This window comes from Anomaloglossus baeobatrachus, chromosome 2, assembly GCF_048569485.1.
Source record: "Anomaloglossus baeobatrachus isolate aAnoBae1 chromosome 2, aAnoBae1.hap1, whole genome shotgun sequence".
NCBI classification, from domain to species: Eukaryota; Metazoa; Chordata; class Amphibia; order Anura; family Aromobatidae; genus Anomaloglossus; species Anomaloglossus baeobatrachus.
In genome coordinates this window covers 41,593,737-41,607,247 of record NC_134354.1, presented here as the reverse complement: position 1 = coordinate 41,607,247, position 13,511 = coordinate 41,593,737, and the positions used below count along the sequence as shown (strand labels likewise).

The following is a 13,511-nucleotide window of genomic DNA, read 5'->3' as shown; positions in this document are numbered from 1 at the left end:
AATACAATAAGAACATTGTCCAACCAGCAGAAGACATGGAGATGTCCAGCCTTGTATATCAGTGATCCCTCAGGGACATGTAGATGATTCCTCACCTCAGGAGCCATGTATAAACGAGTCCCGGCCCAACCTGAAGTCTTGGTATCGCCAAAGATGTTCATCACTGCAAGACCGAAATCAGCGATCTTCAAGTGACCGGTGCTGTCTAGTAAAATGTTGTCCGGTTTTATGTCTCTGGAAAGAGTTTAAAAAATACCATAATGCAATTATTATATTAGCCGGGCTGATAACGTTTTAGGGCCTGAGATATCAAATGTCTACAGGGGGTATTAGGATGAGGGTATAAGAGTATATATACCAGGTCTACAGAGAAGACGTACTGCACCTACCTGTGTATGATGCCTCTGGAGTGGAGAAACTGCAGCCCACAGATCAGCTCAGCAGCAAGAAATCTAATGAGAAATAAAACAACAGAAAATGATCAACATCCATCATTTCATGAAACTAAACTGAGGCGAATAATGACGTAAAGCCATTTGAGCCTGACAACCATCATCTTCATGTAAAGACAGCCTGGACTGGGTGCCCCAAAGGGGTTCAAGGGACGGCAACATAACTAAGGAGGAAAAATATACCTCATAACAATGACTATACAAATTTGAGGTCACGGAAGCCCACAATGGGGTCTAACTGTGCCTAGCACTTACTCTATAGCAGGGGAGAAGAACCTCCGGCCCGCGGGCCATATGCGGCCCGTGGCGACTTTGTATGCGGCCCCCGGGCACATTTCCGGGGACCGCTGTGCTCTGGCGACAGCCGCGCTTTTCCCGGCTGCTGGCCCTTTAAATCCCACTGCCTGATGACCTGAGAGTAGATGCTAGAATGTATGGGCTCTATCCAGATCCTGACTTCCAGGACCTGACTGCAGCCCATACATTCTAGGCTTAACCACGACCTGTGCTAGTGTGCTCTGGTGGGCGGGGTAAGCAGCATGCTGCGATAAAGTCACAGAAGAGCTGCAGTAGATTTACCAGCCTCCCAGACCTGTGTTGTGCTGTGTGTGTGACTCCTCCCCCACCCCAGAACTGTGAGTGCTCAACCCATCGCTGCTACCCTCGCTCAGTGCTGTGTACCCCCTAGTGCAGTGTGTACCCCCAGTGCTATGTACCCACTAGTACAGTGTGTACCCCCTAATGCTGTGTGAACCCCCAGTGCTATGTACCCCCTAGTACAGGGTGTACCCTTTAATGCTGTGTGTACCCCCCAGTTCTGTAACCCCTAGTACAGTGTGTACCCCCTAATGCTGTGTACCCCCCAGTACTGTGTACCCCCTAGTACAGTGTGTACCCCCAGTGCTATGTACCCTCTAGTACACTGTGTACCGCCTCAGTGCTGTGTAACCCCTTCACTGCTGTCCATGCCTCCCTAGTGCTGTCTGTACCCCCTGGGTGATGTCTGTGCTCCCCCAGTGCTGTCCGCACCACCTAATGCTGTCCATGCTGCCACCAGTGCTGTCCATGCCACGGTCAGTGCTGTCTGTGCCCCCGTATGCTGTCCGTGCTCCCCAGTGCTGTGTGCCACCCCTCAGTACTGTGTACCCTCCAGTGGTCTGTATTCATCACTGCTGTCTATGCCCCCCAGTCCGTGCCCTCCTGGTGATTTCTATGCTTCCCCAGTCCTGTCTGTGTCTCCCTAGTGATGCCACCTTGTGCTGTCCGTGCTGCTCCCTATTGCTGTCCGTGCTGCCTCCTAGTGCAGTCCGTGCTGCCTCCTAGTGCAGTCCGTGCTGCCTCCTAGTTCAGTCCGTGCTGCCTCCGAGTGCAGTCCGTGCTGCCTCCGAGTGCAGTCCGTGCTGCCTCCGAGTGCAGGCCGTGCTGCCTCCGAGTGCAGGCCGTGCTGCCTCCGAGTGCAGGCCGTGCTGCCTCCGAGTGCAGGCCGTGCTGCCTCCGAGTGCAGTCCGTGCTGCCTCCGAGTGCAGTCCGTGCTGCCTCCGAGTGCAGTCCGTGCTGCCTCCGAGTGCAGTCCGTGCTGCCTCCGAGTGCAGTCCGTGCTGCCACCTAGTGCTGTCTGTGCTGCCACCTAGTGCTGTCTGTGCTGCCACCTAGTGCTGTCTGTGCTGCCACCTAGTGCTGTCCGTGTTGCCACCTAGTGCTGTCCGTGCTGCCACCTAGTGCTGTCCGTGCTGCACCTAGTGCTGTCTGTGCTGCCACCTAGTGCTGTCTGTGCTGCCAGCTAGTGCTGTCCGTGCTGCCACCTAGTGTTGTCATTGTCCCCAGTCGTGTCTGTGCCATCGCCAGGGCTGTCCATGCCCCCCTAGTGATGTATATGCCCCAGCCCCTCCTGTGATGTATACGCCTCAGCCCCTCCTGTGACATATATCCCCAGCCCCTCCTGTGATGTATACGCCTCACCCCTCCTGTGACATATATCCCCAGCCCCTCCTGTGATGTATACGCCTCAGCCCCTCCTGTGACATATGTCCCCAGCCCCTCCTGTGATGTATACGCCTCAGCCCCTCCTGTGACATATATCCCCAGCAGCTGTGAGAAACAAGATGATCAATATCATCGAACATCACAGCCGCACCAAAGAAGCAGCTCCAGCCACCACACTAGGGGTGAGTTAATTAATCGTTTGACCAAATATACCAGGGTACTTTTCAAGTTGATAATTTTGTGCGGCCCCCAAAGGTTAGTAGGAAATTCCAAATGGCCCCCGGCAGTAAAAAGGTTCCCCACCCCTGCTCTATAGCATATACCTAAAATAGGAGGACCAGAGTACTTAATTGTGCAAAGAATAACAAAGTTGAAATGGGACAGAGAGATGGTTAAATAGCCATAGGGTATGAATAGCCTAATACGGGCGTCACATGGGACAATATTTTGGGCGATATGTCGGCGGGGTCACGTCGTAAGTGATGCACATCCAGCATCGTTTGATATATCGTAGCGTGTGACAGCTACAAGCGACGGTGAACGAGGAAAAATACTCACCTTATCGTTGCTCGTTGACATGTTGCTCAGTTTCAAAAAGTCGTTTATTCTTCTCTGCGCCGCTTGTTCATCGTTCCCGGGGTAGCACACATCGCTCCGTGTCACACTCCGGGAACGATGAACACAGCTTATCTGTGTCCGGCAATGCGGAAGGAAGGAGGTGGGCAGGATGTTTACGTCCCGGTCATCTCCGCCCCTCCACTTCTGTTGGGCGGCCGCTGTGTGACGTCGCTGTGACGCTGAATGTCCCTCCCACTTCAGTAAGTGGATGTTCGCTGCCCACAGCGAGGTCGTCCGGCAGATAAGTACGTGTGACGGGGGTTAAACGACTTTGTGAGCCACGGGCAACTAATTGCCCGTGGCGCACAAACGACAGGGGCAGGTGCGATCGCACGACATATCGCCCCGTGTGACGCCCGCATAAGCCAATGAAGGATGTATCCTATAGGCTGTATCATGCATAAGTATATCATGTATAAACATTAGCCAATGATGGATGTATCCTGTAGGCTTATATCATGCATGAGAACATCAAAGAAGTCATGAATTGTTGTATTATGCCATCACTGAAACAATAGTCACTGGTATGGGGGCTTATCTTTATGGGGATCCCCGTTTTCCTGGGACATGTAGTGCTTTTACATAAAGCACTGCCTGTCTTTCAGTGACTATTGTTATTGTCACATTTGTATTTTACTGACTATATCAGTTTATATTTCCAGGAAATATCTATTATAGCCTATTGGGTTTTTGCACAATTGTGATTTTTGGCATAATACAACAATTCATGACTTCTTTGATGTTCTCATGCATGATATAATCCATCATTGGTAAATGTTTATACATGATATACTTATGCATGATACAGCCTATAGAATACATACTTCATTGGCTTAGGCTATTCATATCCTATGGCTATTTAGCCATCTCTCTGTCCCATTTCAAGGGTTATTTTCCCCATATTTATGGTGTTTTTAATGGTTATATATTATGGCCATTTTTTTTCTTTTGTGTGACTTGTATTTTTGTGCGTCAATAAACTTTGTTATTCTTTGCATAACTAAAGAGGGATTAAGGTGTAGTGCATTTTATGCAGGGAAAAATGGGACTTCAGGACAAATCAGGGTTGCCTTCCTTTCAGTTAGGGGGTGTTGTTGTATCCGCATTATAGTGGCAGAATGGGTGAGAAGTTCGTGTCTCATCTTTGGAGTGGGGCAGCGGTAGTGGCTGCTGGTCTGGGGTCTGGGGGGCTCTTAAGGTGCGTACAATTGGTTGGGCTCAGTTGGCTAGTTATGTATGGTATGGCAAACTTTGTGGCATATGGGTCGTTTGGTTTGTACCCCGAAGTCGGAGGTGTGTCCTGTTACTTTATGTATTTGGAACCCCCCCTTTTGGGGTGGGGGCGTTTTAGCACGTTGGTAAAATTAAATAATTCCCTTCAGGCCGGTGCTTGGCTTGATGGACAGCAGTTCAATGTTGCCAGGGAGGAGGGGAAACTTTAGTGTATGGTAATGGCCCTGAAGTGGGTATTTGAGGACTGGTGCTATCACGTAGGTTGGATGGACCACCGGATGTTTTGGTACTGCACATGGGTGAGATGTTCTTGGACCAGGGTGTCCAGGGACTTGATCCATGACATCAAGCTTGTCTGCCTTGGGCCCTTGTCTTCCCGCCCGGGTATTGTGCTCGTGTGGTCGGATATAGTGGCTCACTTGTTCTGGAGGTATGCACAGTTGGGTGACAGGGTACGTTTTTTAAAAAACTACCACAGGGGCGGAGCAGTGATGCGGCACTGGGTTTTGGAGTCTCTATCTGGTGAGTTGAGAGGTTCAATGGAGTTCATTTGAGCCCATTTGGTATTGCCATCGAGATATTGGCGTACTTGGGGGGCCATGGTGAAGGCCCTGGTTGATCTTTGGTGGCGGGACTCGCACTTACAAGGTATCATACAAGCTCGCTGTGGCAGAAAGGAGGGGAGTATTTAAAGTCGGTGGATTGCACAAAAAGCGGAGGGTAACCCAGTGCAGGAACGGGTTACCTCTGGTGGTGCAATGGTATAGTTGGTTAAGGTGGGTCCCTGTTGTGCTGAGTCTCAGCAGAATATGTTAATTTGGGTCCCTGCTTGGCTGGGTTCCAGCGGGACATTGGTTGGGCCACACTCGGCTGGATGTCCTTGAGCCAGTGTGGTGCGACTGAGGGCACGTGGTGGAGCTGGGGTTGCAATCATGTAGAACCGGACTTTTCACTTACCCCCCCTACTTTTCTGGTAGTTTTATGGAGTTATTACTATGTTTATGGAAGATATGTTACTGATTGTTTGTTGTTAATAAACGGGGCTGTTGTGGCCTTTTACATCCAATGTCACACAGTCTTTGTGTCTTATTTTAGTTTACTAAATTGGAAAAGGTGTTTTTTTGGGCTAGGGCTAGTTTAGCAATGCAAAGCCGTCAGATAGTCTTTCCTAAGTCATATATCCATGTTCTGTCTTACCTGGTGGCTGAAATGGGAAATGGGGCATTGGTTGACATGATGTCTAGAAGGTCTCCTCTGCTGAGATATTCCATGACGTAGAATAAGTAGTCCTGTGATAAAGCAGGGGATATAATAGGTGTTACTGGTATAGTCTAGATATGGGGCACTGGTGGTAATGTTATAATACATGTAATACTATGGTAATGTCCTAGAAGAACATTGAATAGCCAAATGGCCAGGCATTCATAGAATATATAGAAGGCTCAGGGCTGTTAGATTGTGAGCCTTTTACATAGCTACATAGGTTGAAAAAAGACCTTGGTTCATGTAGTTCAAACTTCCTCCACCAATTATACATTTTGTAACTAAATCATTTATAACCGACAATGTTGTGTGCACTAAGGAAATCATCGAGTCCAGATATAAAAGTTGTGATAGTGTCAGCCATTGCTACCTCTTGTGGTTTGGCATTACAGTGTGAATGCTCTAACTGTAAAGATCTTTTTCCTATTTAGCTGCCATAATCACCTTTCTTCCACTCACAGAGAGTGCCCCTAGTCCTTAGTATTGTCTTTGGAAGGAATAAGTCATATTCCAGTCTTTTGTATTCATGCATATAAATGAAATCTCCTGTGAGAAGTCTTATTTTATAAGCTAAACAAATCCAACTTTTCCACCTCTCATCATATGGGAGTCGTCCATTCCTTGCAATAATCTAGTTGCTGCCTTTGAACAGACTCTAACTTCTGAACATCATTTTTAAAATGTGGAGCCCAAAAGTGAATCCCATATTCCAGATGTGGCCTTACAAGTGATATATATAGGGGTAACTATAGAGGGGTACATATAGGAGTACTTATGGAGGGATTACCTGGGACTGGAAGGTGGCAAAAGCCCGAGTAATGAATGGACTCTTCCTAGTCATCTCCAGGACCTGTCGTTCTATCAGGATCTTGTCTCTTGATATATTAAGTAGGAGCCTCTTCTTCACCATCTTCACTGCCACTTGTTGTTGGGAGGCCTTATGTGTGGCCAACATGACCTGGAGGATACAAAGCATTAGAACTGGAGGAAAGGCCCGTCCTGCCATGAGACGTGACGAGAAGATGTGAAGCAGTCATGTTCCTAGGGTCATATTACTGCTCCACATCACACATGAGGAAGACGTCACCACAATTCCTAATACTTACTTTACCAAATCCGCCCTCTCCAAGGATTTTATGGAAGGTGAAGCTCTCCAGTCCAGTCACAATGATGGGAGATTCAGCCGGGGTTGTCCCTGATGGAGAGAGGAGAAATAAGATGTATTATTCCTGTATAATTCTAATGTGGCCTCCTATAGCAATTACAACATGGGGTAGAACAATATTAGAAGGTATCAAAGAGAAAAGGCACAAAAATCATTATAGGTGGGGTATTCTAAAGGTTCATAATCCCATCAATTACTACATTGGGGCTATTGGCTCTCGGGGTCTTATTTCTGTACTCACCTGACAGCTGCTCAGTGTCAGCTTTGGGGGACCCACTGGATCCATCATCAGCTTTGTCCCCCATCGCTTCTCTCCTTTTCCTCTTGCTCTCGATACTCTCTTGTATCGGGCTTCCAGGTCTTTTTGCAGCCTTGATAAGGCTTTGGTTGGTGCCATCTTTTTCATTATCTGATGTTTCCGTTCTCCTTTTTTTTGGCACCTCATCTATGCTTTCTCCCTTTCTCTTCCTCAAACTCTCCATATTCAGCTCAGGTTCAGCTTTGGGGGAGACGCTGGATTCATCATCAGCTTTGTCCCCCATCGCTTGTCCCCTTTTCCTCTTGCTCTCGATACTCTGCTGTATCGGGCTTCCAGGTCTCTTTGGAGCCTTGATAAGGTTTTGGTTGGTGCCATCTTTATCACCCTCTGATGTTTCTATTTTCCTTTTTTTTGGCACCTCTTCTATGCTCTCTCTCTTTCTCTTCCTTAAACTCTCCATATTCAGCTCCATAGATGAAATTCTGGGCTGAGGAAGGTCCTGTCCACTCTGGAGCGCTCTCGGATGGCTCCTGGAACTACTCCTCTAACAGGCCTTCTATTATTCGGTATTATATTTTATATAACACTAAAATTTGCTAAGCGCAAGTAAAAATCGCCTTCACCCACTAAGTGATGAAAACAAATGGACGATATTCAGGCTGCAGCGACATTCTGATGACTGTTCTATGACATCACAAAGGGATCACATTCTATAGGTCACATGACATCACAAAGGGACCAAAGTCAAAGGTCAAGTGACATCACCGACAGACCAGTGACATCGTCTGTCACTACAGGTGAACTTGCAGTAGAATATCTGTGTCTGCCTCCAGCTTTTCCCTCTTTCCATAGAAGTATATGAGCACCAACTGTCATCTCCTAGTTCAGTAATGGCAAAATCTGTACACAATAAGACTCAAAGTCATCAAGGAGTTTTTGACAGAGTTTTGATGTCAAAATTCTTAAAATGTCACAAATGTTTTATGCAACTTTTAGTTCCACAAATGTTTTGTGTTTTTTCCAAGTAGGAGGAATGTGGACAGAGCTTGGGCAGAGCGGTGCATGCTCATGGCTGCCCGACAAATTCATTAGAATTTACGTGAAAAAAGTGGCAATTTTGTTTTTGCTATAAATGTACTCCAGTCACTGACTGGAGTATATTCCTGGCAGCACACATAGCAGTCGTAAGGGACGGCAAATTCAATGAAAGGTGCACGCCTCTTATTGAATTTCCTGCATCTTGCTTCCGCGCACTATCTGTGAATTGAGAGTGAAAGATCAGTCCACGAGGAGAAGAAAGCAGGTATCTCTGAGATATATTACAAAGTTTCTTATCTTACTTGTGCTACTGATTTATGAAAATAATAATAAATTAATAAATAAAATGATGGTGACTCCTTAAGAAATGACAGTTGTGCTGCGATCCCAGTTATTTCATAGTGATTTCACATAGAGACCTATTACTTCTCTCTTCTGAGGGATGACAACAATTGAATGCAGCAGTGGCCGGCTCCCCATTCATACAGCTGATTTCACTGCAGACAGCCAAGGCCACTGGTGGGCACAGACATCAAAGGGTCCTTGTGAAGAACAGTATATGAGACCTTTTCAGTCCAATAACTCATCATAATCCACAATTACACCTGCTTTGGAGGTCAAAATGGGCCCCCTTACATAGAGCTAGTATAGAAAATAGCAACCAAGGTTATTAAAAGAATGGGTGGAATGCAATACCAAGATGTGTTATTAAAGTTGGGGTTATTTAGTTTGGAAAAATGAAAGCTTAGGGGCCATCTTATTACAATGTACAAATATATGAGGGGACAATACAGAGATCTCTAATAATCTTTTTACACCTAGGACTGGGGGGCATCCACTACAGTTATATGAAAGGATATTTATTCATAATCAGGGACACAGATTCTTTACTGTAAGAGCAGTGAGACTATGGAACTCTCTGCCACATAATGTTGTAATGGTTGATTCATTACTAAAATTTAAGAGAGGTCTGGATGCCTTTCTTAAAAAATATAATTTTACTGGTTATGTCCACTTGATTCTGTGAATCTAGTCTGATTGACGTTTGTGGAGTCGGGAGGGAATCTTTTTCCCCTAATGTGGAGCTTACTATCTGGCGCATGTTGTTTTTTTGTTTTTTTTTTACCTTTCTCTGGATCAACATGTTAGGTTTGATCATTTGTTAAACTCGATAGATTTAAGTCTACCTTCAACCTTAAAGGGGTATTCCCATCTTCAGAATCCTAGCCCAATATGTAGTAGGTGTAATAATAATAATAATAATAATATTAGCAAATAGCTTTATTTAGAAATTGTCACGGACGTCTTCCGTTGTTTGGATACTTGTGACAGGTTTGGGCCTGGAACCAAAACAGACCGGAGGGCACCATCCCAGGAATCAATTATGGTGATCTCCAGTAGTACCAAATAGACAAGGTAAATAATGGAAGAAAGAAAAGCGTACTATAAAAATGGGATCACCACATAAAGATAGAAATACAAAGTACATCTTTATTAGAGCGAAAAAACCTCATCAAATGAACAAACATTAAAAACATTTAAAAATGACATGAGTATACAAAAAATCTAAATGATACAAGTGCATCTCAATAAATTAGAATATGCTCAAAAAAGTAATTTATTTCAGTAATTCAATACAAAAAGAGAGAGACATATTATATAGAGTCATTACACACAGAGGGATCTATTCCTATATGTTATATACCGTATTTTTTGGACTATAAGACGCACCGGACTATAAGACGCACCCTGGTTTTAGAGGAGGAAAATAGGAAAATAAAAAAATGTGGTCATGACATACTGTTATGCGGCGAGGATCTGCTGCTGACACTGTTATGGGGTAATGTCCCCAAATTCTCTACTAAGGTACCCCATCCTGGTAATGATCCTCCTGCCTTGTATATGATCCTGCTATAAACCCCCATGCTGCTCATATACCAGCATCCTGCTCATATTCCCCCATCCTGCTCATATACTCCCATCCTGTTCATATACCCCATCCTGTTCATATACCCCCATCCTATTGATATACCCCCCATCCATCCTGCTCATATTCCCCCATCCTGCTCATATACTCCCATCCTGTTCATATACCCCATCCTGTTCATATACCCCCATCCTATTGATATACCCCCCATCCATCCTGCTCATATTCCCCCATCCATCCTGCTCATATACTCCCATCCTGTTCATATACCCCCATCCTGTTCATATACCCCCATCCTGTTCATATACCCCCATCCTGTTCATATACCCCCATCCTGTTCATATACCCCCATCCTGTTCATATACCACCCATCCATCCTGCTCATATACTCCCATCCTGCTATATGCCCCCATCGTGCTCATATACCATCCTGGTATATGGCCTGTATCCTATAGCACAGATAAAAAAAAAATAAACGTTTATACTCACCTTTTCTTCACTCTCTGCAGCACCGATCATCTTCCTCTCTGCGCTGCTGACCTGTGTGTGGGGAGCTGTTCCCCTGCAGCACCGCGATGTCTTCCTGTCTGTGCCGATCAGCTGACCAGCACAGATCAGCTGACCGGCACAGACAGGAAGACATCGCGTGCTGCAGGGGGACGGCTCCACACACGGGGATGGGTGAGTGTACTGATTCACTGCACCCCGCGCTGATGATGACGCGCGGGAGGCAGTGAATACAGCCGCACATGATCACTCCAGGCTGTAATTGCCAGGGGTGATCATGCGGGCCGGCTCTTTGCTATGCGCGCGTCCCCGCTCGTCATCCCGCCCACCTGGCAGCGCCGGCTTCTGCGCTGAGAAATGGGCGGGGAATGGGCGTGCATATGTAGTGAGCGGGCCCACGTGGTCACAGCAGGCGCTGCTGCTGCCTGCTCGTGCCCCCGATGACCCGCTCCACCGCAGCACCCTCATTCCCGGCCGCAGCCCTATAGTCAGACCATAAGACGCACCCCCAACTTTCCCCCAACATTTGGGGGGGGGGGGAAAGTGCGTCTTATGGTCCGAAAAATACGGTAGTCATTGCACACCGAGGGATCTATTCCTACATATTACATAGTCATTACACGCAGAGGGATCTATTTCTATCTAATATATAAAGCTGAATGTGTGTATGTATGTGTGTGTGTGTGTGTGTGTGTGTATGTCCGGGATTGGCATTCGCACCGTCGCAGCTACAGCCACAAAATTTTGCACACTCACACTTCTGGACCCCGAGAGCGTCATAGGCTATGTTTTGAGGGGAAATTTTAACCCCGCTCTTTACAGGTATTCACCAAAAAACCTGCCTCCATTAAAGCAAATGGAGCTGGGAGCTACAGTGCAGCCAGAACTTCAGAAGAATGCGCAGCCACGCCCTTATATTGAATGTTGGCGTGTCATAATGCAGCCAGGGAAAGAGACAGACACAGACAGGGAAAGAGGCAGACACAGACAGTGTAAGATACAGACATAGACAGGGTAAGAGACAGACACAAAAAGACAGACACAGACAAAGAGACAGACTGAAACGGAAAGAGACAGAGAGGGAAAGAGAGAGACAGGTTAAGAGACAGACACAGACAGGTAAAGAGACAGATACAGACAAAGAGACAGACAGACACAGGGAAACAGACAGACAGGGAAAGAGTACACAAAGGAGAAAAAGGCACACATAATCCGGGCGCACATCATAAATAATGATAAGAAAATTTTATTTATGATAATATTTTATTGGGTCAATCAAGAAACACACAATTTAAAATCACTTAAAACAGACAATAAATCACAAAGACCTCAAGTTGTAATACAATAGCTCCGGGATAATATACCAATTGATACAGATCTATAAGGATACTAATAAATAGATCCAAAATATCCACGAAATGTATCAATAATTCTCCAATTTATGAATACAATAATTAGTGGCATGCAAGAAAATGAGTTCAGACAATGATATGAAGTCGGCACCTAAAGAGTTAATTCCCACCAAATTTGAATGCATTGTGGTGGAGGATAAAATGTAAGGCATCGGCTATGAAGGTTATTAAATCTGTATCTTGATTAAATTGTTTCAATGCTCTAGTTATCATTATCAATATTGAGAGAAGCTAGTTGAATGGTTTCTTGCTATTGATGATTTTCAATCATTTTGATAAATTCCCCAGTATCCCTTAGATAGGATGGAATATATGTCAAAAAGGCTTTGAGTAGCCATTCAATGTATTGAGAAAGTGGCTCTGTTAATCAGCCAATTCCTGACACAATAGAGCGGCCGGGGGGGGGGGTGGCGCTGTCCTTACGAATTTTTGGGAGGTAGTACCAGTGCGGTTTTATGGGAAAAAGAGCAAATAAGTTTTCTGCAGTTTTTTTTAGATAAAACCCCTGCACTTACATTTTTGTTTAGTAAACTTCGTAATTTATTAGACAATACCCATGTTGGATCATTTTGTAAAATTAAATAAACCTCTTTATTATTTAGTTATTTTAAAGCTTCTGTTATATATGCCTCCTTTGGTAACAGGACAGTGGCGCCCCCCTTGTCCACCCTATGATGTCATCCCAAGAAAGATTTAACCCCTTAGGGACGGAGCTAATTTTCACCTTAATGACCAGACCAAATTTTGTAATTCTGACCAGTGTCATTTTATGAGATTATAGCTCTGGAACGCTTCATCCGACTGATTCTGAGATTGTTTTTTCGTTACATGTTGGACTTCATGTTAGTTCCAAATTTTGGACAATATTTTTTGCGTTTATTTATGAAAAAAATTGAATTTTGACAAACATTTTGAAAATGTATCAATTTTTAACTTTTGAATTTTTATACCGTTAAACCAGAGAGTTCTGTGACACAAAATAGTTAATAAATAACATTTCACACATATCTACTTTACATCAGCACAATTTTGGAAACACAAATTTTTTTGTTAGGAAGTTAGAAGAGTTCAAAGTTCATCAACAATTTCTCATTTTTACATCAAAATTTACAAAACCATTTTTTAGGGACCACATCACATTTGAAGTGACTTGAAAACTTGCCTAGGTGACAGAAAATACCCAAAAGTGACCCCATTCTATAAACTGCACCCCCCAAAGTACTGAAAACCACATCCAAGAAGTTTAGTACCCCTTCAGGTGCTTCACAGGAACTAAAGCAATGTGGAATGAAAAAAAGCAAAAAATAAACCTTTACCTAAAAATGTTGCTCTACCCCAAGTTTATTCACTTTTAGAAGAAATAACACAACAAAATGGACCCCAAAACTTGTCACCCACTTTCTGATGAACACGCCGATACCTCACATGTGGAATAGATTGCGGGTACCATGTTGTATTTACAGATTCACTAAGATACCTAAACAGCAGAAACCCCTCACAAGTGATGCCATTTTGGAAACTAGACTTCTCAAGGCTTCTATCTAGGGGCATAGTGAGCATTTTGAACCCACAGGTTTTTCACAGATTTTGATAACGTTACGTTGTCATATTGAAAATTTTCACTTTTTTCTCAAAAATGTTGCTTTAGCATCAA

At 44.8% G+C, this 13,511-nt stretch overlaps 1 protein-coding gene across 1 annotated transcript; it reads right to left on the bottom strand.

Annotated features, from left to right (window-relative positions):
• Window positions 1-597: 597 nt before the first annotated feature.
• Window positions 598-7,596, bottom strand: LOC142286387 (uncharacterized). The gene is made up of 5 exons (XM_075333356.1): window positions 6,956-7,596; window positions 6,656-6,744; window positions 6,337-6,507; window positions 5,484-5,575; window positions 598-616 (listed from the first exon to the last, which is right to left on the bottom strand). The coding sequence occupies exons 1-5, from the start codon at window positions 7,443-7,445 to the stop codon at window positions 598-600; spliced, it is 861 nt and encodes a 286-aa protein (XP_075189471.1). The 5' UTR covers window positions 7,446-7,596.
• Window positions 7,597-13,511: the final 5,915 nt, after the last annotated feature.

What these genes read in the sequence shown, in the direction of transcription:
- LOC142286387 (XM_075333356.1), bottom strand. Translation starts at nt 7,445, where the DNA reads ATGGAGCTGAATATGGAGAGTTTAAGGAAGAGAAAGAGAGAGAGCATA. An exon ending in TGACACTGAGCAGCTGTCAG is followed by an intron (nt 6,745 to 6,955) that starts GTGAGTACAGAA and finishes TCTCTCCATCAG; the next exon opens with GGACAACCCCGGCTGAATCT. An exon ending in GAGAGGGCGGATTTGGTAAA is followed by an intron (nt 6,508 to 6,655) that starts GTAAGTATTAGG and finishes TGTATCCTCCAG; the next exon opens with GTCATGTTGGCCACACATAA.